The following is a 26,545-nucleotide window of genomic DNA, read 5'->3' on the forward strand; positions in this document are numbered from 1 at the left end:
TTCAGAACCTAACTTAATGAAACCTAACAAAAACCGGTTAGGTTTCAGGAAAACCGGTAACTGAAAATTCCTGAAAAATTACGGTTAGGTTCGTTTCAGAACCTAACTTAATGAAACCTAACAAAAACCGGTTAGGTTTCAGGAAAACCGGTAACTGAAAATTCCTGAAAAATTACGGTTAGGTTCGTTTCAGAACCTAACTTAATGAAACCTAACAAAAACCGGTTAGGTTTCAGGAAAACCGGTAACTGAAAATTCCTGAAAAATTACGGTTAGGTTCGTTTCAGAACCTAACTTAATGAAACCTAACAAAAACCGGTTAGGTTTCAGGAAAACCGGTAACTGAAAATTCCTGAAAAATTACGGTTAGGTTCGTTTCAGAACCTAACTTAATGAAACCTAACAAAAACCGGTTAGGTTTCAGGAAAACCGGTAACTGAAAATTCCTGAAAAATTACGGTTAGGTTCGTTTCAGAACCTAACTTAATGAAACCTAACAAAAACCGGTTAGGTTTCAGGAAAACCGGTAACTGAAAATTCCTGAAAAATTACGGTTAGGTTCGTTTCAGAACCTAACTTAATGAAACCTAACAAAAACCGGTTAGGTTTCAGGAAAACCGGTAACTGAAAATTCCTGAAAAATTACGGTTAGGTTCGTTTCAGAACCTAACTTAATGAAACCTAACAAAAACCGGTTAGGTTTCAGGAAAACCGGTAACTGAAAATTCCTGAAAAATTACGGTTAGGTTCGTTTCAGAACCTAACTTAATGAAACCTAACAAAAACCGGTTAGGTTTCAGGAAAACCGGTAACTGAAAATTCCTGAAAAATTACGGTTAGGTTCGTTTCAGAACCTAACTTAATGAAACCTAACAAAAACCGGTTAGGTTTCAGGAAAACCGGTAACTGAAAATTCCTGAAAAATTACGGTTAGGTTCGTTTCAGAACCTAACTTAATGAAACCTAACAAAAACCGGTTAGGTTTCAGGAAAACCGGTAACTGAAAATTCCTGAAAAATTACGGTTAGGTTCGTTTCAGAACCTAACTTAATGAAACCTAACAAAAACCGGTTAGGTTTCAGGAAAACCGGTAACTGAAAATTCCTGAAAAATTACGGTTAGGTTCGTTTTAGAACCTAACCGCGCGAGCGCGTGCGCAGCACGCGCGAGTTTCCCCGAAAATTAGCATGGTACTTTCCCCTCCCCCCCCCCCCCCCCCAGCGCGCCGCCGCACCGCGCACGCGCATGGAGTGCAGTTATCGTTTGTCACAGAGCCCCGACTCCAATCTTTCAGTTTTTGTTAGATAAAATACAATGAGTTTATTTTAATAAGAATAGCAATATTTATCATCTGCAATTATTTAAATTTTGGGAAGACAATTTATTTTCTTTGAGAAATTAATACGAGTATAAATAAATTGATATAATTATATTTTTTTTATTGGAGCAATAAAAAATTTACATGAAATCTGTATTAGAAAGATTTAAGACGCCACTATGCTTAGCGTCTGAATTGTGTAGACACTCTGATATGAAAATTCGTGTCATCAAAAACATAAATGTGAAATGAGAGCCAAGTTCAATATTAATATTATGCCTTGGTTGTTGACTTCAACGACAAAAGAAGTGATATCTGTGACATTTTTTCCCTAAATAAACGAAAACTATAAGGATTTATTTGAGTAAAACGAACGGTTACTTAATAATAATGTTTATTTTAGTCATTATCTTACTTTACACAACATCACAAGTCGGGCGAACGTTGCACAGAACTGCGAGGTTCTTTGTGCGGTACATTCATATTCATTTAACTACTTCGCCTTAAAATCCCCAATTTAGTTCATAATATAAAACGCCCTCCACATCAATTTCGTATTCGAATATCCTAAATTGACCATGTAATGTTTAATAATAATCAGTATTTGTGTTATGGTCAACTACTACGTATTATCTTTGTAGACGTAGACGCATTAAAACAGTAATGACTACTTGGTATGAAATCAATTAACAGAATACAAAGTTTTAAATATGAGTAAAGAAACTTTTTACACGTAATCTCTTTAGAAGGTAATATCCATGACTCGCGAGACTCATTGCACAATAGGAGTAAACACTTCGACATGCGACACGACAAATATGTACAAGTCGCTAACAAGTATCATTATGGTGAATGAAAAATGAACAATCGACAATCGTATGTCTACTTCAACCGCCATTATACTTATCGGAAGAATCTCGAAGAGACGAAAACAAAGCCGGGATATCGTTTACATTGACTCACATACATACACGCAAATATTATTGCCAAATCCGATGATTCGCTACTTTACTGATACGTTTATTTTTGAGCTTACAATGTCATACAACTTATCCAGTTTGGATACATTGCGTTTTAAGGTGGACGCGACGTAACTAAGTTGCATGGAATTAAGGAAATAGAAAAAATAGTCTCCTTTCAGCGTTAATTACCATACGTCGGAGAGGAAGGAAGTAATCAACGAATCATTGTCAGCGTCAACGGTCCTATTTATATTATAGAATGCAAATAAAGGATCACGCGAAGCGATCGGTTAAACCGTCACGTTACAAAACCGTAATCAGCCAACGACAATCATGAAAGTTTTCAGTCAAATCCCTATCTACTCGTATGAGGCCGTGAATCGTAGAAGCCTACAGCGCCATCTTGCGGCCCTCGATGGAAATCTCGACGGCGCGGCGCGAGCCGCTCTTCATGCGCTTCTGGTCGATGAACTTCTTCATCTGCTTCTCGTACCGCGTCATCTTCTTCTTGCTTGTCTGGAAACGAACGGCGAATATCAAAAATAAGCTCAAACTATGAGAACATTATTATATTAACAGAGCGTTTTAATTTAGGAGAAAGCATGCATGTTTTAAGTTCGGTTATAAAAAGAAAAAAAAATTGACAGAAATTACAGTAGCTCTAAGTAATCGACTTAGAGCTAAGTGACGATATAGTGAAATTTAAATCGGAAAATAAGCTCAACAAACCTAATAAATAAAAAAAACAAAGAAGAGTACGGACCAAGAGTCTTTAAAAGAAATTAATAATAAAAAAAATTTGGTAAGACGATAGAACTAATGAAGCCGCTGCAGCGAACTTAGTTTTCATTCTTTTCAAAATGGAGCAACAATTATGCTTACGATAGCTTCTCTATCCTTTATAACTCGATAGGAGGCAATAAAATATAAAGCAGTGACGTAGTAGGCGTACCCGCGACATGTCGACCTCGCTGGTGGACTTGGGCCGCACGACGTAGTCCTTGTTGCTGGGCAGCTATGGGAGGAGGCAATAGAATATGATGCAGTAACGTGGGAGGCGTACCCGCGACATGTCGACCTCGCTGGTGGACTTGGGCCGCACGACGTAGTCCTTGTTGCTGGGCAGCTATGGGAGGAGGCAATAGAATATGATGCAGTAACGTGGGAGGCGTACCCGCGACATGTCGACCTCGCTGGTGGACTTGGGCCGCACGACGTAGTCCTTGTTGCTGGGCAGCTATGGGAGGAGGCAATAGAATATGATGCAGTAACGTGGGAGGCGTACCCGCGACATGTCGACCTCGCTGGTGGACTTGGGCCGCACGACGTAGTCCTTGTTGCTGGGCAGCTATGGGAGGAGGCAATAGAATATGATGCAGTAACGTGGGAGGCGTACCCGCGACATGTCGACCTCGCTGGTGGACTTGGGCCGCACGACGTAGTCCTTGTTGCTGGGCAGCTATGGGAGGAGGCAATAGAATATGATGCAGTAACGTGGGAGGCGTACCCGCGACATGTCGACCTCGCTGGTGGACTTGGGCCGCACGACGTAGTCCTTGTTGCTGGGCAGCTATGGGAGGAGGCAATAGAATATGATGCAGTAACGTGGGAGGCGTACCCGCGACATGTCGACCTCGCTGGTGGACTTGGGCCGCACGACGTAGTCCTTGTTGCTGGGCAGCTATGGGAGGAGGCAATAGAATATGATGCAGTAACGTGGGAGGCGTACCCGCGACATGTCGACCTCGCTGGTGGACTTGGGCCGCACGACGTAGTCCTTGTTGCTGGGCAGCTATGGGAGGAGGCAATAGAATATGATGCAGTAACGTGGGAGGCGTACCCGCGACATGTCGACCTCGCTGGTGGACTTGGGGCGCACGACGTAGTCCTTGTTGCTGGGCAGCTATGGGAGGAGGCAATAGAATATGATGCAGTAACGTGGGAGGCGTACCCGCGACATGTCGACCTCGCTGGTGGACTTGGGCCGCACGACGTAGTCCTTGTTGCTGGGCAGCTATGGGAGGAGGCAATAGAATATGATGCAGTAACGTGGGAGGCGTACCCGCGACATGTCGACCTCGCTGGTGGACTTGGGCCGCACGACGTAGTCCTTGTTGCTGGGCAGCTATGGGAGGAGGCAATAGAATATGATGCAGTAACGTGGGAGGCGTACCCGCGACATGTCGACCTCGCTGGTGGACTTGGGGCGCACGACGTAGTCCTTGTTGGACGGCAGCGGCACGCGCGCGCGCGCCACCCAGCCCGGCTCGCCCGGACGCACCGACCTGACGGAGACACAAGCGATATTATTGCAATGTTATAACGCGTTGACGTCGTACTTCGCAACAGAGGGCTAAGTTTGAGTTTACAATACATTAAAATTAAATGTCCTCACTAGTAAGCGTGTTAAAAAAAAAATATGAAAATTGTAGTTCTTGAAAGTTTCCGCTAGGGGCGCTGTACAATCCGTCATACATTAAAATGTATTTTTTACGCACTCTTAGTGAGTGACGATGTTTGATGTAAACTCACACTAATTCCTCAGGTCAATCTGAGTCTACCGTTTTTACACAACAGTATCATTGACGAGTGACAGGGTTCTACAGTGGCGCCATCCTAGTGAGTTTAAATGCGATAGTCCTACTACCGCTTGAACGCTCACTAGTTCGCGCCACTGTCTTACCCACTAGCAAGTGACGGGACCTCACTCTGCAGCGGTGACAATTGGTGAACGCTAGATCGAATCCAGATCCAGATCCAGATCCGAAAATGTGATAGGTATGGCACACGGGTGTAAAGTGTTCTTTGAGAGCCATCAGGCAGAAAATAAATTAGTTTCAAGAGTTTTTTATGAGACCCTATTCCAATAACGTCAGTTGTGAGTGTGAGTACTACAAGTGCAACATTACCGGTCGGAGTCGGGATCCATGGTCCGCGCTCGCTTAGACGGCGGCGGGTCGGAGCGGCGCCGCTCGCCCGCCATGGCCTGGTCGCGCGCCTGACGCTCCTCGCGCGTCATCGCTGCAACACAATAACAATAAGAAAAACTTTATTTGACACAAAAGAAAAAAAAAAAAGAGGACAAAGGGACTTAAAACTATACATGCATATTTTGTGAGAAAAAGGCGCCCGCTCAGCATTAATCGAGCCACGCGTGCCCCGACGCTGGTTTTCAGCGGGTGCCTCTCCAACCAACATTTTAAATAAAAAAAAAAGAAAACATTATACAAGACATTGACAAGAGGGCGCCACTATCTCACCGCACCAATTTTGCCATGTTGAGAAAATACACTCGATTCCGCATTATAATTATTACATTAAGAGACAGAAAAAAAAATAGAAATACAACTCATGACGCTAGCCCCTAGACAAAATGCACTTTTATAAATGAATCGAAAATCGAATCTGTCAAAAATACATCGCGCGTTACGGAACATACTTCGAGACTACATCACTTCACGAACCTGTGGACCACGTACTTGCAGAAATCGTGTAGCGTCCTTCGGGTCCAATATAACAACGAGTTCAGGGTGCTGTTGGGCTTGCCTCGCTTCTGCAGTGCTTCGGAAATGTTTGCTCAGTCGCATACTGACGGCTTCTTTGCTGTCCTACGCAAGAAGACTGCCTCGTTGCTTAGTAAAATACGGGCGAGCCCCAACAGTATCCTGAAGACCGTTGCGGAAAGGTACGACTCTCCCGTTATCCGACATTTCGTTCGGCTACTTCTTACCGAACGGGTTGGATAATAATTAGTGGTATATTTTATCTACACTAATATTATAAAGAGGAAAACTTTGTTCGTTTGTTTGATTGTAATGGCTCAAAAACTACTGGACCGTTTTTAAAAATTCTTTCACCATTCGAAAGCTACATTATCCACGAGTAACATAGGCTATATTTTATTTTGGAAAAAATAGGGTTCCGTAAAATATTTGGGTTTTCCGGAGTCCACGCGGGCGAAGCCGCTGGCGGAAAGCTAGTAATAAATAAATTACTAACATAGTTATACAGGGTGTTAGGTAAATGGGTATATGAGTCGACACTAGCCCATGTTAACATGGTCATATAAATGGTATTGTGAAGTCAGAAAATTGACATCTTCATTTTAATTATTTTATTTTTCATACAAATCGGATTTTATAAAATTTATTTTGTATGTAAATTAAAAAAAATTAAATGATGATATCAAATTTCTGACTTCACCATACCATTTATATGCCCATGTTAACATGGGCTAGTGTCGGCTCATATACCGATTTACCTAACACCCCGTATAAGGCACCCATTTCCTAACCATGTGGTTTATTGTTATCTTTAAATGAATAAATTGAATTGAATGTGTCCTTGGCACCTTTGAAGTCCGTGGAGAGGTTGAAGATGGGCCGCGCCCACTCGGAGATGAGGCGGCCGGCGCGCTCGCGGTTGGCCTTGGTCTCCTTGGGGTGCTTGTACAGGTACATCACCGCCTTGCCGATGCCCGACTGCTTCAGCAGCGACTTGTCGATGGCGGGGAACTAAGGGGACACAAATTCTAATTCTAATATTTATTTGCACAATTTTGGGTAAACATAATGGTTTTAAAACTAAAGCCTGGTCTGTGAGCACGTAGAATTTTGTCTAATGACCCCAAGCTACCCATCCTTATCGCCCGCGCGTAATTATATTGCTGTCGCGACTGTACGACGGGTGCCCGCAGTGAGTGTGCGAGCGCGACAGCAACATAATGAGGGCTATCGTTTTAGCGCTCACCAGTTAGCGCCACTGTAGAGTAAGGTCCTGTCACTTGCTTGTAGCGAAGACTGTGGCACCAACTGGTGAGCGCTAAAGTGGTAGGAGGACTATCGCATTTGCACTCATCAAGATGGCGCCACTGTAGAGTAAGGGCCTGTCAATCGCCAGGGGTGCCAACTGTTAAGTATAAATACGATAGCCCTCATTACGCGCGAGCGATAAGGATGGGTAGCTTGGGGTCATTGGACAAAATTCTACGTGCTCTCAGACCAGACTATAGTAGAGCGCCAAAATTTTCTGTATTTAGTCAGCGTACAAATATTTTATATTTACACGATTAAATTAATTACAAATATTATGTCATTTATTACATGAAAATAATTAAGTCTGTCAGAAATAGAGAAAATAAAATAATGTCAGAACAAACAAGTGACGTCAGCATGTGGTCACGTGGGCACGCGGCGGGCACAGCACACTAACGACACTCACGTCCATGAGCAGCTTGAGCACGGACTCGCGGATGAGCAGGCAGGGCAGCGCGCGGTTGGGCATGGGGCCAGCCAGTCGCACAGCCACGCGGCGGGCACAGCACACTAACGACACTCACGTCCATGAGCAGCTTGAGCACGGACTCGCGGATGAGCAGGCAGGGCAGCGCGCGGTTGGGCATGGGGCCAGCCAGTCGCACAGCCACGCGGCGGGCACAGCACACTAACGACACTCACGTCCATGAGCAGCTTGAGCACGGACTCGCGGATGAGCAGGCAGGGCAGCGCGCGGTTGGGCATGGGGCCAGCCAGTCGCACAGCCACGCGGCGGGCACAGCACACTAACGACACTCACGTCCATGAGCAGCTTGAGCACGGACTCGCGGATGAGCAGGCAGGGCAGCGCGCGGTTGGGCATGGGGCCAGTCAGTCGCACAGCCACGCGGCGGGCACAGCACACTAACGACACTCACGTCCATGAGCAGCTTGAGCACGGACTCGCGGATGAGCAGGCAGGGCAGCGCGCGGTTGGGCATGGGGCCAGCCAGTCGCACAGCCACGCGGCGGGCACAGCACACTAACGACACTCACGTCCATGAGCAGCTTGAGCACGGACTCGCGGATGAGCAGGCAGGGCAGCGCGCGGTTGGGCATGGGGCCAGCCAGTCGCACAGCCACGCGGCGGGCACAGCACACTAACGACACTCACGTCCATGAGCAGCTTGAGCACGGACTCGCGGATGAGCAGGCAGGGCAGCGCGCGGTTGGGCATGGGGCCAGCCAGTCGCACAGCCACGCGGCGGGCACAGCACACTAACGACACTCACGTCCATGAGCAGCTTGAGCACGGACTCGCGGATGAGCAGGCAGGGCAGCGCGCGGTTGGGCATGGGGCCAGCCAGTCGCACAGCCACGCGGCGGGCACAGCACACTAACGACACTCACGTCCATGAGCAGCTTGAGCACGGACTCGCGGATGAGCAGGCAGGGCAGCGCGCGGTTGGGCATGGGCGCCAGCCAGTCGCACAGCACGTTCAGCACATTGTGCTCCAGGAACGCCAGCTGCAGGTCCTTCTTGATCAGCTGCGACATGGCCGACTTCAGCATCGACACCTGCATCAGAGCAAATACAGATTAGTAGGGTATACAAACGCACCAAACACGGTCTAAACAGATACACGTTGGTAATGTAAAAAAATATGATCAGCTTCTTGTCTATGTTACAGAAAATCATTTAAAAAACTTTATATTATGGAAAAATGCTTACTCTACAGGGAAAAGTATTTTGTATTGAAATTGAATAATGTACTTTTCAGGGGAGGGGGGAGTTGCCAATACCCGTCACGCTTGGCAGGCGCAAACGCAGCGTGGGACGTCCACCCACAAGGTGTACCGACGACCTGATAAACCTGACGACGTGGAAGTCATTGGGGGAGGCCTATGTTCAGCAGTGAACGTCCTGTGGCTGAAATGATGATGATGATGAATGCAGTTTTGACGATTGAATAAACTATATCGAGAGCGACACCCCTACGTGTTTAGGCTATCATGGCTCGCTCGGGGCTCGAGTCACGTGACCCGGGCCGCGCTCGCTCGGGGCTCGAGTCACGTGGCCCGGGCCGCGCTCGCTCGGGGCTCGAGTCACGTGGCCCGGGCCGCGCTCGCTCGGGGCTCGAGTCACGTGGCCCGGGCCGCGCTCGCTCGGGGCTCGAGTCACGTGGCCCGGGCCGCGCTCGCTCGGGGCTCGAGTCACGTGACCCGGGCCGCGCTCGCTCGGGGCTCGAGTCACGTGGCCCGGGCCGCGCTCGCTCGGGGCTCGAGTCACGTGGCCCGGGCCGCGCTCGCTCGGGGCTCGAGTCACGTGGCCCGGGCCGCGCTCGCTCGGGGCTCGAGTCACGTGACCCGGGCCGCGCTCGCTCGGGGCTCGAGTCACGTGGCCCGGGCCGCGCTCGCTCGGGGCTCGAGTCACGTGGCCCGGGCCGCGCTCGCTCGGGGCTCGAGTCACGTGGCCCGGGCCGCGCTCGCTCGGGGCTCGAGTCACGTGACCCGGGCCGCGCTCGCTCGGGGCTCGAGTCACGTGGCCCGGGCCGCGCTCGCTCGGGGCTCGAGTCACGTGGCCCGGGCCGCGCTCGCTCGGGGCTCGAGTCACGTGACCCGGGCCGCGCTCGCTCGGGGCTCGAGTCACGTGGCCCGGGCCGCGCTCGCTCGGGGCTCGAGTCACGTGGCCCGGGCCGCGCTCGCTCGGGGCTCGAGTCACGTGGCCCGGGCCGCGCTCGCTCGGGGCTCGAGTCACGTGACCCGGGCCGCGCTCGCTCGGGGCTCGAGTCACGTGGCCCGGGCCGCGCTCGCTCGGGGCTCGAGTCACGTGGCCCGGGCCGCGCTCGCTCGGGGCTCGAGTCACGTGGCCCGGGCCGCGCTCGCTCGGGGCTCGAGCCACGTGACCCGGCCGCGCTCGGGTGACGTGCCGCACCTTGCGCACGGCGGGCTGGTTGCGCTTGTTGAGGTCGCGGTCGTCGTCGGCGGCGGCGCGCATCTGCTGCAGCAGGTGCGCGATGAGGTCGTCGTTGTCGTTGATGATGTCGATGTCGCGCCGCCGCCGCCGCCCGCGCCGCTCCTCCTTCTTGCGCGCCATCATGATCTCGAAGTCCGTCATGCCGCCCTGCATCTCCGCGCTGGAACACCTCGAACCGGTCAGTGACGACGGTCGGAGCTATGCTCTGGTCGCCGAGCACGTAGAATTTCGTCCGATGACCCCGAGCTACCCGTCCTTATCGCTCGCGCGTGATTATATTGCTGTCGCGACTGTGCGACGGGCGATTAGGCTAGTTTCCTAAAAAATTTTTTTAGTCCGTCATGTTTAATATCAAAAAATATTGGACACATATATTTTTATTCGTCAATCTAACAAATAATTACATAGTTATGGTGCGTTGAAGTTCCGCACGACGTCACAACGTGCGGCACTTTTATGCACGCATTGACGTCACGGGCCTCATCTTATGAACTTTGGCGCGCTTTATCTCTTTCAATTTTCATTAGTTTGAAATAGTGAAAAATACGTGTAGAGTATTTTTTGATAAGTTAACTGACGGACTAATTAAAACTCTTGCTTTTTGACCCAGGAAACATCCCTGGTCAAAATTCTACGTGCTCAGAGACCGGGCTTTACACACGGCCACGTGTTATGGAACGTCAGTCACCTCGTTCCCCCGACTGGGCCCTCGTCGTCGGAGGAGTCGTCTGCGGCGGTCGCAGGCGCGGCGGCCCCGGGCTCGCCCGCGGGCGCGCCCTCCCCCTCGCCGCCCGCGCGCTCCCCGCCCTCGTCGTCTGACTCCAGGCGCACCGCGCGCCGCTTCTTGCCTTCCGGGAGAAATCAACCATGTAGCGAACCGACAACGAAGGGAAACGGAATAATAAATTGTTCGACGGGTTACCTCGACGGGACGGCGAGCCGGAGCCGGAGCGCGAGCTCGAGCGCGACCGTGAGCGAGACCGCGAACGAGACCTGCGAAAGGTTAAAGAATCGAGGAAAAATTAAGCGTGACCTGATAAATAGACGAGGAAAAAATGCAGTAATTAGTGAGTGATATTTACCTTGACCTAGATTTGGCAGACCCGGAACGGGATCTCGAGCGGGATCGGGATTTAGATCTCGAACGAGACCTGGAGCGGGACTTGGATCTCGAGCGGGACCTGGACCGGGATCCGGACCGCGAGCGGGAGCCCGACTTGGAACGTGAGCGGGAGCGCGAGCGTGACTTGGAACGTGAGCGGGAGCGCGAGCGTGACTTGGAGCGCGATCGAGATCGGGACTTTGAGCGAGATCGAGACCGGGACTTGGAGCGGGAACGAGACCGAGATCTTGACTTGGACTTAGAACGGGAGCGGGATCGCGATCGTGACTTGCGTGACCCCGATCTTGAGCGTCTCTTAGCGCTGTCGCGTCCGGCGCTCTTCGATCGGGAGCGCGAACGAGATTTTCGCGATCCCGATCGCGAACGTGAACGACTGGCGCGAGAACCCGCCGGCGACTTGGACCGTGACCGACTCCTTTCTCGCGAAGCGCTTCGGGAGCGGCCGCGTTTGGCTTCGCCGTCGCCGTCTACTTCCATGCGCTCCGGCGAGCGGGATCTCGAGCGGCTCTTGGAGCGCTTGGCGCCGGGCGATTTGCTTCTGGACTTGGACTTGCTGCGAGATCTGCTTCTCGATTTGGCCGGCGATTTGCTTCTAGATCGAGACTTCTTGGGAGAGCCGCTGCCCGATCGAGACTTAGACTTAGCCGGCGAGGCGCTGCCGGACCGCGATCGCGTCGGCGAGGGGCTCCCCGATCGAGATTTTCTCGGGGATCCACTGCGGGAGCGAGATTTCCTCGGAGATCCGCTGCGAGACCGGGATTTCGCTCGTGAACCGCTGCGAGAGCGGGATTTCGCTCGTGAACCGCTGCGAGACCGGGATTTCGCTCGTGAACCGCTGCGAGAGCGGGATTTCGCTCGTGAACCGCTGCGAGAGCGGGATTTCCTCGGTGATCCGCTGCGGGAGCGAGATCTTTTGGGAGATCCGCTTCGGGAGCGAGATTTGGCCGGCGACCCGCTTCGTGATCTGGATTTCCTCGGAGATGCGCTCCCTGATCTGCTGCGGGAGCGGGAGCGCGCGGGCGAGCCGCTGCGGGAGCGCGAGCCGCTGCGGGAGCGGGCCGAGCGCGGCGAGCGCGGGGACTGCGGGGAGCGCGGGGAGGCGGAGCGCGAGCGCGAGCCGCTGCGCGAGCGAGAGCGGGACTTGGACTTGGAAGACCGCCTCGACTGTGGGGACCCGTCGTGAGACATTTTTGAAGTGGATTCCGCCTGCAAAAATTATATTAATCGAAAACGTTATACTTAGCAGATAGACAGGTACGACCGGTACATCTCATTATAAATAAAGTATCATTGATGTTACTTCACAAAATATACTCACAGATTTGCTCCTTGAGCGAGATTTTCGACCATCTGTAACAATATTATTAATGTCTAAGTATATTTTTGCATAAACTCAAAATTCTATTCAGAGAAGATTTTATCATAATTGATATTGTCTTCTAAACCTAGAGTAGAAATATTAAGCAGTCAGAATTAACTGTGCAGTATGATAATACATTTGGTTGGTTGGTACCAAAGTAAAGGTAAAAAGAACATAACAAAATGCCAGCAGTCTAATTATAGTCCATTCAGCGTAAGATGGTGATTATGACAGTTCTATTTAGTGAGGCGCTCCTTATAAACCTAATCGATATTTTTTAGAATCGAGAATATTTTCTATAGAAATCTAATCGCCTTTTATTTGTTTGATTTTTAATCTTGATCAAAATTATATCTATGAATTTGAACTATCTGGAAATGGAATAAACGTGAATATTCTTAGTGGTACAAAATAAATCACAAAGAATTAAATATATGCATTTTATTCAATAAAACATCAAAGTAACAATAACAAACAATACGTGGAGAAATCGCATAAAACAAAACCGTCATCAAAGGCAAACGCACACGTACTGACTTAGCTTTGACCTGCCTGAGATAATAATCGTGATTCGATGGTAAGATGACCACCATGCCGATTACTGATTTATTGCGATTTTTTATGTCCCATCCCTATGAGCAAACGTTCCGACTAATGCAGAAGCAATTCATTTAATATTTTTTCTCATTTTTTTCTAAATAATAAACTAATAAATAATTAGAAATTCTTGTTTAGGTTAATTGAGAAAGATTAGTGATTGATATTTTGGAAGGATGAAAACACAAAAAAGTAATTGATTTTTACAACTCAATATTTTTATTCGTAGAAAGTTAGAATCATAAAACGAAACGTTTTATCTGTCTAAATCACCATCATAAGTTGAATGAACTATAAGCTTCCATAAAAAGTGTGCTCTTAAAATGCGCTATGCTTCCCGTCAAAGAGACTCATGGTGACTACAGCTCCATGAGTGTGTCCTATCCGACGATAGTAGGAGGACCTCGCGCTTTTCCACAAAAAAAGATGATGAAATATGCATGTTCTGTTACACCACTGTATCTATATCACAGTTCAGTTCAGCCAAAGAATATTACCTGTTTTTGCCTGATATTTCAAACAGGTTGCACCAGATGATGTCACAGACTGATGAGACATGATATTAAGTTACAATTCAAATTATGCAACACAAGTTTAAATACATAATTATTTACTATAGTACTGTAATATACAAGTACACAGACACAACTACAATCTAAAGACCTTGTGTAATTAATTTGCAAATTACTTTCATGTACTTAAGTTTTAAAACATGTTATCTAATCTTCAAATGTAAACAACCTTAATGGACTTAGTGGTATTAAAATAAAACATGGTATTTTTTTTTAACAAATGTCATTTTTATACTTATTGGCAACCAAACCTACTCTGTGGGTGGTTTATTTCTGCCAATGTTGAGATTATCATTAATTACTTGTGGTACAATAGAACATGGGTGTTTTAATTCTATTTATTTTTCATGGATCCCGTGGAGACAAGTATTCCCATAAGCAGGTTTCAAGACGCCATTGGGTCTAAAGTGGATTGTACATGTCAACCCACTCGACATTAGATGCATGCTCAAATTCAAAGTGTTTCTATTTTTTCATACATTTATCACTTCACTGCACTTTAAACTTTCGTGGATTTTTGATAAAGCTCAGCGTCCACTGAATTTCAGTTTGTGGTGTATTAATAGACGAAACATCAGCCAAAATTACTATAGAATTAAATACAGTCAGCACTTCCATATCAATAATATGAAATAAATTACTAGCATAACGGAAACTACACATAAATATGATAAAGATAAAGATAAATTAATTTGTTCAAACGTATGTTAATGTAATCTGTAATAAACTTAGGTAAAAATATGTTTTTGCTTAAAAACCGATGTAAGGTGAGGTTATGTTTTTATGATAAACAAAACTTACCCGTGTCCACATCCATCTTGTGTGATTAGTACTTTATTTGACTTCCCTACAGCTTCTCAGCTGCAATTACGAGAACACGAAGTTATAACTAGATTTAAACAGTGTTCATTCCGCAATTTTGTAAAATCGACATTTTATTTGACAGTCACAAATCCAATGTTTTTTACAATGAAATTGACACATTTATTTTGCCGACTGACTTACGAACTCGGAACGGAACCACTCGGATGGAAAATAACTTATATCGAGTAACTCGAGTATTGAGCGGATCGTTAAAATAGTAACGTCAAGGTGACAAGACAGTGATGTCTTTGGTGATGTCAAGGTTGACGTTCTTCGTTACGCAGCGAACAATGTTATTTTTGTGAATTATTTTATTTTTATTGTATAACCAGAGCCAGTGCTTTGCAAATAGTTCTTACTTAAAGTATGGCTACGTGAAAAATATAATTTTTGTTACTTATACTTTGTGTTCACAATGGAGGAGACAAACAAACTTCCGCTGAAGCGTGTGGAACTTCCACTATCGAAGTTTAATGAAGTAGCTATTCCACACCATCTCGACTTATTGCGACAACACAAAACGAATATTATTAAGGTCAGTATGTCTTAGTTATGATCTGACCTGCTGTTTAGTCGGCAGTATCTCTTTGTTCGCTAACTTGGGATCAATAGACGTAATAGTTGAACTATTGCGTATATCTCTTGCAGATGACTAGGAGAGTCTATAAATAAACAGCTATTTAAAAAATTGGCAGTTTCATTCACCAAGGTTGCATAGAAAAATTATAAAAATGTATAAAACATCCTTGTTGCTGAAACAACGTTTTGTTGTTGTAATTTCTCATAGCCTGTTTAATTTATTGTTCTACCGCCTAATATGTTAATGACAGTAACTTATCACTACTTTTGCATTCAGTTATATGCCTTGGTGCCTAGGTAATTAATTAAAATGTAATTTTCCAAAATACATCAAGATGCAGGTATACCCAAATCAATTGACCTTTGTATCAGTTTCTAGACTGCAATGACCAACCTGTTATGTTATAAGTAGTAAATAGTCCTTATCAACTTTTGTTTTGTTATTGTCAGTAGCCTTTAGAAAAATAAAACAAAGTTCAGATTAGATAGTAAAAAAAAAACAAAATCAGCTGTTTCATAGTATAAATAGTTGCTAGTATAAAAATATGACACTTTTTTCATATTTTATCCACGTTTATGTTATATGTTCAAGAACACTATTTACTTATTTTAATTTTGTCCCAATACCCCAATTGATTTTATAAAAAATAATAAATAATAAATGTTAATCTTGTCAGTTTGACTGATGCATGTGTCTGTGCATAAACATTATTGTTGTGTCTTCTATCCTTGCAAAGAACTGGTTTTGCAACTTCCAGTTTTTTTTATATCTACACTAGAAGAAATAACATGGTCACAGGTCTTAATTGATTTGGTTGGAATTTATTTCTGCCTGAATAAAATAATGGTATTGGTCACTGGCCTATTAAAGGTAGAAGCACACTTATCAGCTTGGAAAGGGATCATGACCATAATCATATTAAGTTGTTCAGTAAAACTTACTACTGCAATGCATACTGTACTAGTACTACTATTTGACACCATTACCCAATAATTCGAAATTCGAAATTTTGAACTACCCGTAAATTAAGATTTTTGGTTGCATTGTAATTCAAAAAAGTAGTTTAATTGAGTTGACAATATAGTGACGTCACTTTGCTTGTATTGCCATACAAAAGGACAATGGGCAAAATGGTACCCGGCTCCAATAGATATGTGTCTAGTATCGTTTAAAAGGTCTTACCAAGATGAACAACTTTTACTATGACCACCAGCCTCAGATCTGGTTGTGTACGAAGATATACATACTTTTTTGCAGAATTGTACCCGGCTCCAATAGTTATGTTTGTAGTGTCATTTGAAAGGTCTTACCAAGACGAACAACATTTACTATGGCCACCAGCCTCAGATCTTTTTGCGTTCGAAGATAAAGATACTTTTTGTGTAACCTAAGTATCATACAGTATGAAGGGGGACGCGCTCGGGGCAGGGCACCGACGAGATGGTCGGACGCGGTGAGGAAGGCGGTGGGCGGGAGTTTGCATCGTGCGGTCCACACAGCTTATGACCGCAGTCTGTGGAGGAACACTATCTGTGGTCGCGATCCTCATCAGTGAGGGACCGAGGAAGAAGAAGAAGAAGTATCATACGTGTCCATCGTATGGTACTTATATTATGCGAGGCAGGAAGGGTTTACTGCTCCAGCATCCTTCCTTAACTTTATAATTATTGATGGGGATAATTGTGAAATAAATATTTTTATTTAAAGAAGTACTACCCCATTTTTAATAAAAAGTTACACCTAGGAAGAGCCTTGGATTAAAATGACATTTCCAAACCAAACGACAATTTAAGCCAGAGTTCAACTAGGGTGTAACTTTTATTAATAAAGGGGTTAAAGTTTTATTACTTCTTAAGGGTTTTATTATGGGTTGCTAAAGCAAATAAACCCACAAGACCCAATAAGTCCACCCAAAAGATGGACCGATGACCTCATAAAGGTAGCGGTAAGGCGCTGGATGCAGGCCGCCACCAACCGGCCATTGTGGAAATCATTGGGGGAGGCCTATGTTCAACTGGATGTCCTATGGCTAAAATTATCATGATGATGATGATGAAAGCGAATAAAGGGCTAATAGCTTGGGTAGTTCATCGTAGGTATAATCCTTTCCTTTTCAATGCTTCTTTTAGTTATATTATTAGAATGTAGTCATAATACATACTCGTATACATGGATGATTGTGTTATACTTTCATTATAATACTTAGTGGAATTACTGCTTTCAAAACGTGAATTAGAACTGGCCCCATAGCAGAAATTTTCCTACATCTAAAGGCCTTTTAAAATATATATTGGTTATGGCTATTGGAGCGGGTACCACTTTCCATACATTTGTGCCCATCATCCTTTATGAGAGAGTCTCGTTATGACAGTTTTAAAAAACTACGCCTATTGTAATGTAATCGCCCCGCCTCGGGACTCTCCACTTACGGCTAGTTGCCTGCGAGCTTACGGCGCTGCCGATTCGCTTACATACGTTAGGTTGACGCCTAGTTGATAGCAAGGCGTAAGGCGGTGACGATCCCTTTCCGAGTTGATAAGTTGAAAAACGAATAAGTGTTTTTTTATAACATTTATTTGGTTTTTCGCATAAAGAGTCCGTATATATCATATTTTCGTGGATCGTTGTAGTACGAAGAGGCGGGCGAGTGGGTGCGCGTGCGAGCCGAGCAGACGAACGCGCGGCGAGTGGCGGCGCAGCTGCGGACACTACTCGGCGAGCTGGAGGCGCTGCGGCGCCAGGTGCGCGCGCCCGACCTGCGCCGCTTCGACGCGCTCACGCAGCGCTCCAGGGACCTCACGCTCAAGGCGATCGTCGACTACTTAGGTAACGTGGCGGCCAGCTGCGGACACTACTCGGCGAGCTGGAGGCGCTGCGGCGCCAGGTGCGCGCGCCCGACCTGCGCCGCTTCGACGCGCTCACGCAGCGCTCCAGGGACCTCACGCTCAAGGCGATCGTCGACTACTTAGGTAACGTGGCGGCCAGCTGCGGACACTACTCGGCGAGCTGGAGGCGCTGCGGCGCCGTTATAAGAAATTATTTTACGATAAAACTTATTGACACAATTTATTAAGTTACTGGAGTCTTTATTTGTGCCTTTTTTGATTGAATTATTCATCACATACTCGTAGTATCTGAGCCCGTCATAACCCAGACAAAATTTTTATACTTAAAATTGCCAGTTTATAAAAAAGTTCTGATTTATTTTAGGAGTAATAGAAAGCAGTTGTAGATCGATTGTTTCTGAAAGCAGATCATCCTTGCGCAGTGGTAAGGCAATAGTAGCAAATGATCATGAATTAGTGTGAATTAAACCTTAACAAACATTAATTGTAAATATTTTCGAGATTTGAAAGCATGACTGTAAAACGTTTTTGTGGATTTAATCAACGCTCACCTATTTGCTTTGACAAAAAAATGATATTTATTGAAATACAGTATGCAGATTACAAGTTTCAATAATTTCACCCACTCGTCATTTAAGTTGATGTCTGAATAACATTTTTCACATAATTTCATCTATTAATCTAGATTCCTAAACGCGAGCTTCAGTTTACCGCAATACGACATTGCTAAGATTTTATCATTTTAATTTGTGCTGTTTTTAACTTGAACTGGCTGTTCAGTGTTCTCGTCTAATTTATCCATCTAACCTTTCAGAAGCCCTGAATTATTTGGGTACCGAGTACCGACACGTGGTATACCTATTTATTGGTTTCATAGGACGTTGTGCATAATCTATACTGTGCAAACTGTTCAAGTGGCAAATTACCGACGTGAACGATGTTGACGATCCGCACTCCGCCCGCAGAAACGTCTCCGCTGTCGATCAACCGGCGCGCGGAGGAGCCGGCGGTGGCGGGCAGCGCCGTCAGCACGGACTCGGTGGGCGTGGTCGCGCACGCGGCGCCGTTGCAGCTGCAATTGCAAGTCGAAGACCACGTGAGTACCTACCCAGGGGCATATACTGGCGCTCAACTTATCAACTTTGGAAGAACCCTTAGTAGCAAGGGACTCAAGTTAGTGAGATAAGAGAAAAAATTGTTTGTTCAGGAGGCGATCCTGCGCGAGCGCGAGGCCGTGCTGCGCGGGTGGAGCGCGCTGCAGCGGGAGGTGCGCGCGCTGCACGAGGCCTGGCAGCTGGTGCAGTGCGCCGCCAGCGCGCAGCGGGACCAGGTCGCTTCGCCCGTCATTGCCGCTGCTCACTTTATCCTTCACCGATTGATCATTAACTGACTCGTTGCACATTACAGGTTACCAATACGGCCACGAATATAGAAACGGCAGCGGAAAACGTGCAAGCCGCGCGAACGGATCTCGCTCTCGCCGAAAGGTATACAAGTAATTTCTCCACTGTCAAATAATCTTTCTATTCGTAAATATCAATCGAAGCGGATTCCGTGAAGGGTAGTTGAACGGGAAGCATGGTCGATCTGTTTTAATGGTTTCAATTTATTATTTAATTAATGGACTTTAGTGTACAAATTTGGTGTTATTTTGTGTTCTAAAGTGCAGTGAAGTGATATTAAATTATAAAAAAACATTGAAATACTTCGAATTTGAGCGCGCATCGAGTGTCGAGTGGGTTGTCGTATGAACAACCCGCTTTGAACCCGGTGGCGTCTTAAAACCTGCTTACGGGCATACTTAACTTCCACGGAATCCATGAAAAATCAATAGAACTGAAACACCCACGTTCTATTGATAATTATGACAATTATGTTTCACTCGACATTGGCAGAAATTATAATTATAATATTATTCTGTTCTCTTGTTTCTATCTGTATTTTTATTTGTTTAGCAAACTGATACGCGTCTGTTGAACTATATATTTTTTTAACAATAATGTACGTACAATTACAGGCACTGTTTGGTCTATTGTAAAAACATATATTTATGTAAAACTTGTAACTATACATGACTGTTTGATGCCTTAAATAAATTAAAAAAAAGAAATAAACCTCCCAGAGAGGTTTGGTTGCCATTAAAAAAAAACAATCGAAGCGATGGCTCCGGAACCGTTGTTCGGTGTCCCCCAGAGCCGTTCCCTCGCGTCGATCAACAACTAACGCCGTGGTCCGCAGGATCCGTGCGGGCGCGTACGGCGTGGGCGGCGCGGCGCTGGGCGCGCTGGCGGCGGGCCCGGCGGGGCTGGTGGTGGGCGCCAAGGCGGGCGCGGCGGCGGCGCTGGCCGGCTCGCTGCTGGGCTACGTGGCGGCGCGCGTGCTGGGCTCGCGGCGCCGGCGGCAGCTCGACATAGCGCCCGCGACCGCTCGCGACAAGGACGACTAGCGGCGGCGGCGCTGGCCGGCTCGCTGCTGGGCTACGTGGCGGCGCGCGTGCTGGGCTCGCGGCGCCGGCGGCAGCTCGACATAGCGCCCGCGACCGCTCGCGACAAGGACGACTAGCGGCGGCGGCGCTGGCCGGCTCGCTGCTGGGCTACGTGGCGGCGCGCGTGCTGGGCTCGCGGCGCCGGCGGCAGCTCGACATAGCGCCCGCGACCGCTCGCGACAAGGACGACTAGCGGCGGCGGCGCTGGCCGGCTCGCTGCTGGGCTACGTGGCGGCGCGCGTGCTGGGCTCGCGGCGCCGGCGGCAGCTCGACATAGCGCCCGCGACCGCTCGCGACAAGGACGACTAGCGGCGGCGGCGCTGGCCGGCTCGCTGCTGGGCTACGTGGCGGCGCGCGTGCTGGGCTCGCGGCGCCGGCGGCAGCTCGACATAGCGCCCGCGACCGCTCGCGACAAGGACGACTAGCGGCGGCGGCGCTGGCCGGCTCGCTGCTGGGCTACGTGGCGGCGCGCGTGCTGGGCTCGCGGCGCCAGCGGCAGCTCGACATAGCGCCCGCGACCGCTCGCGACAAGGACGACTAGCGGCGGCGGCGCTGGCCGGCTCGCTGCTGGGCTACGTGGCGGCGCGCGTGCTGGGCTCGCGGCGCCAGCGGCAGCTCGACATAGCGCCCGCGACCGCTCGCGACAAGGACGACTAGCGGCGGCGGCGCTGGCCGGCTCGCTGCTGGGCTACGTGGCGGCGCGCGTGCTGGGCTCGCGGCGCCAGCGGCAGCTCGACATAGCGCCCGCGACCGCTCGCGACAAGGACGACTAGCGGCGGCGGCGCTGGCCGGCTCGCTGCTGGGCTACGTGGCGGCGCGCGTGCTGGGCTCGCGGCGCCAGCGGCAGCTCGACATAGCGCCCGCGACCGCTCGCGACAAGGACGACTAGCGGCGGCGGCGCTGGCCGGCTCGCTGCTGGGCTACGTGGCGGCGCGCGTGCTGGGCTCGCGGCGCCAGCGGCAGCTCGACATAGCGCCCGCGACCGCTCGCGACAAGGACGACTAGCGGCGGCGGCGCTGGCCGGCTCGCTGCTGGGCTACGTGGCGGCGCGCGTGCTGGGCTCGCGGCGCCGGCGGCAGCTCGACATAGCGCCCGCGACCGCTCGCGACAAGGACGACTAGCGGCGGCGGCGCTGGCCGGCTCGCTGCTGGGCTACGTGGCGGCGCGCGTGCTGGGCTCGCGGCGCCAGCGGCAGCTCGACATAGCGCCCGCGACCGCTCGCGACAAGGACGACTAGCGGCGGCGGCGCTGGCCGGCTCGCTGCTGGGCTACGTGGCGGCGCGCGTGCTGGGCTCGCGGCGCCGGCGGCAGCTCGACATAGCGCCCGCGACCGCTCGCGACAAGGACGACTAGCGGCGGCGGCGCTGGCCGGCTCGCTGCTGGGCTACGTGGCGGCGCGCGTGCTGGGCTCGCGGCGCCAGCGGCAGCTCGACATAGCGCCCGCGACCGCTCGCGACAAGGACGACTAGCGGCGGCGGCGCTGGCCGGCTCGCTGCTGGGCTACGTGGCGGCGCGCGTGCTGGGCTCGCGGCGCCGGCGGCAGCTCGACATAGCGCCCGCGACCGCTCGCGACAAGGACGACTAGCGGCGGCGGCGCTGGCCGGCTCGCTGCTGGGCTACGTGGCGGCGCGCGTGCTGGGCTCGCGGCGCCAGCGGCAGCTCGACATAGCGCCCGCGACCGCTCGCGACAAGGACGACTAGCGGCGGCGGCGCTGGCCGGCTCGCTGCTGGGCTACGTGGCGGCGCGCGTGCTGGGCTCGCGGCGCCGGCGGCAGCTCGACATAGCGCCCGCGACCGCTCGCGACAAGGACGACTAGCGGCGGCGGCGCTGGCCGGCTCGCTGCTGGGCTACGTGGCGGCGCGCGTGCTGGGCTCGCGGCGCCAGCGGCAGCTCGACATAGCGCCCGCGACCGCTCGCGACAAGGACGACTAGCGGCGGCGGCGCTGGCCGGCTCGCTGCTGGGCTACGTGGCGGCGCGCGTGCTGGGCTCGCGGCGCCAGCGGCAGCTCGACATAGCGCCCGCGACCGCTCGCGACAAGGACGACTAGCGGCGGCGGCGCTGGCCGGCTCGCTGCTGGGCTACGTGGCGGCGCGCGTGCTGGGCTCGCGGCGCCAGCGGCAGCTCGACATAGCGCCCGCGACCGCTCGCGACAAGGACGACTAGCGGCGGCGGCGCTGGCCGGCTCGCTGCTGGGCTACGTGGCGGCGCGCGTGCTGGGCTCGCGGCGCCAGCGGCAGCTCGACATAGCGCCCGCGACCGCTCGCGACAAGGACGACTAGCGGCGGCGGCGCTGGCCGGCTCGCTGCTGGGCTACGTGGCGGCGCGCGTGCTGGGCTCGCGGCGCCAGCGGCAGCTCGACATAGCGCCCGCGACCGCTCGCGACAAGGACGACTAGCGGCGGCGGCGCTGGCCGGCTCGCTGCTGGGCTACGTGGCGGCGCGCGTGCTGGGCTCGCGGCGCCGGCGGCAGCTCGACATAGCGCCCGCGACCGCTCGCGACAAGGACGACTAGCGGCGGCGGCGCTGGCCGGCTCGCTGCTGGGCTACGTGGCGGCGCGCGTGCTGGGCTCGCGGCGCCAGCGGCAGCTCGACATAGCGCCCGCGACCGCTCGCGACAAGGACGACTAGCGGCGGCGGCGCTGGCCGGCTCGCTGCTGGGCTACGTGGCGGCGCGCGTGCTGGGCTCGCGGCGCCGGCGGCAGCTCGACATAGCGCCCGCGACCGCTCGCGACAAGGACGACTAGCGGCGGCGGCGGTGTGTCGTCGCCTGAGCGCGCCGACGGCACACCCGCCTCGCTTCGACCTTCGCAGGCGCACTCCTTAAGGGGTGGTTCCGCACCTGTCATGACGGCGTCAATGAATCGGTCGATAGTGACTGTAGTGAACGGACATGTGAGCTCGTCCGCTTTCATTGGGCGTGCCGTTGACGCGTTTTAATTCCATAGACAATTATTTTAATGCATAATTCCGCAATAGTGGTGGATCTGTATTAGTCAATAACCAGTAGATACATATCGAATAATGTCAATACTAATGCTAAAAAAGAATTTGCAAAAGCACACTTTATCAAAATTCAATGCTTTTTGCCCAAGCATGCTTTTAACTCTTTTAAGTTTGAGTAGAGTAAAGAGCTTCATTTTTGAGATCAATAAGACTTTCTTTTGGGTCGCAAAACAACATAGATATTGGCGGTACATCCGTGTTTCTGGCTTGTCGTAGCGAGATGAACGACTATTACCCAATTTATTATGTATTTTTTAATAAGAATAACGGACAGTGATCAATAAACATACTGTTAAAGTTCCTGCTAACACAATATGCCCACACGCGTTTAGGTGGAATTCATTTATTGTTTAAGCTGGGTCTCCAGCGCGTGTTTTACCCTACACCTACACAATCAACAAAATCAATGTTGTTTAATGTTGATATTCAACAAATTGTATAGAAAATTTGTTGAATGCTGACATGTTTTTGTTGATTGTGTAGGTATAGAATAATAATAAATGTTCTACGTAATAGTGTAGGGCAAAACATTCGCTGGAGACCCGACTTTATTTATATTTACAAATATTTTTTTCTTTATTATTTAATATAAACATTGTCAAAGGAATATTTAAAGCAACTTTAAATGATTGTAAATATTTATAATATGCACAATGCTGTGATATATTTATTTACACCTGTGTAAGCAATATAAGCTCACACATTTTGTAAACTTGTACAATATAGGTAGTTGTGTAATATAATGTGTATAGTGAATAAATTCATATGAAATAAACCAGTACTCATTTTGATTCCATTTCCTAAAATCCATTTGCTTGTTGAAATCCACTGTGGGTACCTAACATTGGAGGCTTTGAAGAACTTAACGATACGTCATAATTCGCTAGAAATGAGGATCACAAACTTGGAACAAAGTTTCATAAATCCGGCCAAGTGCGAATCGGATAAAAAATCGTTTGTTGTGTGGTTAAAGGCCACTAATATTTATTTTCATGTTTTGCTGCAATAGAAATTTAACTGTCTGGTGGCGGCAGACCAGTGCCGGATTAAGCCAGCGCGGGGCCCGTAGCAAATTTCTATCAAGGGGCCCTTGGTTTGCTTTAGGTTCTCAAGTTTAGGGTATTAAATAAAACGGCACTCCGGTTTTTGATCCACGTTACTGAAAATGTCTTTCAAAACTTGCTTAATAGTGACAAAACCACATAAAAGTGCCTTCGTAGCATCAGCTCGGGCTGACCACCTAGTGTCCGATAACCGTTTTAAAATCGGAATTTTTGAGGTAGAATCTTTAAGTGCGTTCGTAAGACGACCCCGTCGATAGGTAGAAGCGGAAAAAAATGTATAGCGGTTTTCAATGAAATCGAAGAAAAGTAATGCTTCTGTACAGCAGTCTGCAGCGCACTTGGCAACCAAATTTAATGAGTGTGCAAGACAGGGAATATATTCGGCGTACTTATTTATTTCCTTAATTCGGGCTTGTAAGCCAATGTATTTCCCACTCATGTTACTGGCATTATCCCACGACAATCTTTGATATCAATGCCAGTCTCACTTAAGAAATCTAGTAAACTTTAAGCGAGTTGTTCAGCAGTATGACCTTCCATGTCCAAGAACTTAACAAATTCTACTGGTCCAGATGGCAGAATTATCAGAGTCAGCTGGTCTACATGCGATATATCTGGAGTAGAATCCAATGAAACTGAGTAGTATTTGCATCTCTTAATTTCGCAAATAATTTGATCCAGTATGCTTGATGCAATTAGATGAATAAATTCCTTACAAGTTGTTTTTGATAAATATGACGTAGGTACACACGGCCACACTGTTAACTATCCATGTCCGTTTTTGCTCTCGCTCTAATCAAATGGTGATTCTTTGCGATAGATCGAGATGACATGACTGGCAATGGGCAGTTAACACTGTTGCCGATAGTACGTCCCTTTTCTTTATTAGCATATTTTTGTATTATGTTGAGCCATAAAAGCGTCAAATTGGGCTATTAATTCTAGCAAGCCTAAATAATTTCCATTGTGAGGTGAACCAACAATTTCGTCACTACCCCGAAACGCAAGCCCTCGTTCTGCAAGATATTTTACGCTCCTATCCACAGATGAGACAGGCTCCTATCGAAATTAATATTTTTTTATTTCGGTCAGACAGGCGTTGGAGCGCGGGACCCCCAAATTCGCGGGGCCCGTAGCATTTGCTACTCTTGCTACGTGGCTAATCCGGCACTGCGGCAGACTGTGGAATCATAGCAATAGGTTCCCATTTAATACCCTTTTGAGTTCCGTCAGTAGGTACCATACAAAACAGTCCACGAGCCGCTCGCTAAATACCGCTGCGGTAACTGAATGTTTCTTTTTTATTTCAATTTTGACAAAGTAACGATTACTCTCTCTCATTTCTGTGGTTACAGCGCTTAGGTGTGAGTCTTTTTTTACCTATTCTATAGAAGACGTGGTGGCTGGTGGTGGCCGTGGAAAGGTTAAATAGGTGTGTAACCCAGGGTGACTTAGGTGGGTCATTTAAGGTTAAATAAAAAATAAGATCTCTGTATTAAAAATGAAATTATTTTAATGAAGTTGAAATCATAGCAAGTGATAGAATATTATTTTTTATACTCAATTTAAAAATGTTATATTGATTTTTTCAAAAGCTGTATATTTCTATTGATCTTTGACCACCTATCTAGAATAACAACTATGTAGAAAACAATATGGCCGCATCATTGAAAAAAATGATGGCTGCTGATGGGACGTGTAGTTGCAGCGCTTGATTAGTTTTATTTAAATTATTCATGTGTTATTTATTGTTTTTATAGTGAATATTTAAAAAAGTGCTTAGGTCTTATTAATATTTTATTTTCAAGCTTTGTGATAGTGTTGAAGTGTCATTAGTTGTATGCAGCGGATGAGTGCTTTGAGTTCAGAGAAGAAAACGAGTGTTTTGTGGTAGGATGTCGTACCCACCTCGGCCACCCCTGGTGCCGTACGGCATTGCCCCAGGAGTCGTCACAATGCCCATGGCTACTCACGTAAGTCTTCAAATTTTCATTATAACCTGTGTTAAAATTCACATCAAAATCTTCAAATCTAATTTT

The 26,545-nt window shown here is 48.7% G+C and overlaps 4 protein-coding genes across 6 annotated transcripts in view; 3 read left to right on the plus strand and 1 right to left on the minus strand.

The window, feature by feature from the left end:
- Positions 1–1,695: 1,695 nt before the first annotated feature.
- On the minus strand, positions 1,696–14,674 carry LOC135084385 (protein IWS1 homolog). The gene is made up of 11 exons (XM_063979159.1): positions 14,465–14,674; positions 12,453–12,484; positions 11,094–12,340; positions 10,934–11,004; positions 10,700–10,859; positions 9,970–10,171; positions 8,445–8,612; positions 6,632–6,794; positions 5,190–5,301; positions 4,454–4,577; positions 1,696–2,796 (listed from the first exon to the last, which is right to left on the minus strand). The coding sequence occupies exons 1-11, from the start codon at positions 14,478–14,480 to the stop codon at positions 2,671–2,673; spliced, it is 2,421 nt and encodes an 806-aa protein (XP_063835229.1). The 5' UTR covers positions 14,481–14,674; the 3' UTR covers positions 1,696–2,670.
- Positions 14,675–14,780: 106 nt separating this feature from the next.
- LOC135084527 (uncharacterized) lies at positions 14,781–19,044 on the plus strand. 3 transcript variants are annotated; one of them, XR_010259876.1, is made up of 4 exons: positions 14,781–15,062; positions 17,738–18,076; positions 18,318–18,377; positions 18,919–19,044. XR_010259876.1 is itself a non-coding variant. In XM_063979295.1 (3 exons), the coding sequence occupies exons 1-2, from the start codon at positions 14,943–14,945 to the stop codon at positions 18,074–18,076; spliced, it is 459 nt and encodes a 152-aa protein (XP_063835365.1). In that variant the 5' UTR covers positions 14,781–14,942; the 3' UTR covers positions 18,919–19,044. The 3 variants fall into 3 exon arrangements, 2 of the variants coding, with proteins under 2 accessions (XP_063835365.1, XP_063835366.1); XM_063979295.1 differs by lacking the exon at positions 18,318–18,377; XM_063979296.1 differs by lacking the exon at positions 18,919–19,044 and having other exon boundaries at positions 18,318–18,522.
- On the plus strand, positions 18,891–20,399 carry LOC135084386 (uncharacterized). Its single transcript, XM_063979160.1, has 4 exons — positions 18,891–19,049; positions 19,161–19,283; positions 19,361–19,440; positions 20,192–20,399. The coding sequence occupies exons 1-4, from the start codon at positions 18,891–18,893 to the stop codon at positions 20,397–20,399; spliced, it is 570 nt and encodes a 189-aa protein (XP_063835230.1).
- A 5,697-nt stretch (positions 20,400–26,096) lies between these two features.
- LOC135084387 (RNA-binding protein 25-like) overlaps positions 26,097–26,545 on the plus strand; it is a 52,301-nt gene continuing 51,852 nt past the window's right edge. The window contains 1 exon segment of the mRNA XM_063979161.1: positions 26,097–26,479. Within this exon segment, the coding sequence (XP_063835231.1) occupies positions 26,402–26,479 (78 nt within the window). The 5' untranslated portion in view covers positions 26,097–26,401.

The sequence above is a fragment of the Ostrinia nubilalis genome, chromosome 26 (assembly GCF_963855985.1).
Source record: "Ostrinia nubilalis chromosome 26, ilOstNubi1.1, whole genome shotgun sequence".
Taxonomy (NCBI): domain Eukaryota; kingdom Metazoa; phylum Arthropoda; class Insecta; order Lepidoptera; family Crambidae; genus Ostrinia; species Ostrinia nubilalis.

Coding starts and splice junctions, on each gene's coding strand:
- LOC135084385 (XM_063979159.1), bottom strand. Junction 12,341..12,452: donor CTCGCTCAAGGAGCAAATCT/GTGAGTATATTT, acceptor TAATTTTTGCAG/GCGGAATCCACTTCAAAAAT. Junction 8,613..9,969: donor ACCAGCCCGCCGTGCGCAAG/GTGCGGCACGTC, acceptor GCTCTGATGCAG/GTGTCGATGCTGAAGTCGGC.
- LOC135084527 (XM_063979295.1), top strand. CDS start 14,943: ATGGAGGAGACAAACAAACTTCCGCTGAAGCGTGTGGAACTTCCACTA. Junction 15,063..17,737: donor ACAAAACGAATATTATTAAG/GTCAGTATGTCT, acceptor GGATCGTTGTAG/TACGAAGAGGCGGGCGAGTG.
- LOC135084386 (XM_063979160.1), top strand. CDS start 18,891: ATGTTGACGATCCGCACTCCGCCCGCAGAAACGTCTCCGCTGTCGATC. Junction 19,050..19,160: donor AATTGCAAGTCGAAGACCAC/GTGAGTACCTAC, acceptor TTGTTTGTTCAG/GAGGCGATCCTGCGCGAGCG. Junction 19,441..20,191: donor GATCTCGCTCTCGCCGAAAG/GTATACAAGTAA, acceptor CGTGGTCCGCAG/GATCCGTGCGGGCGCGTACG.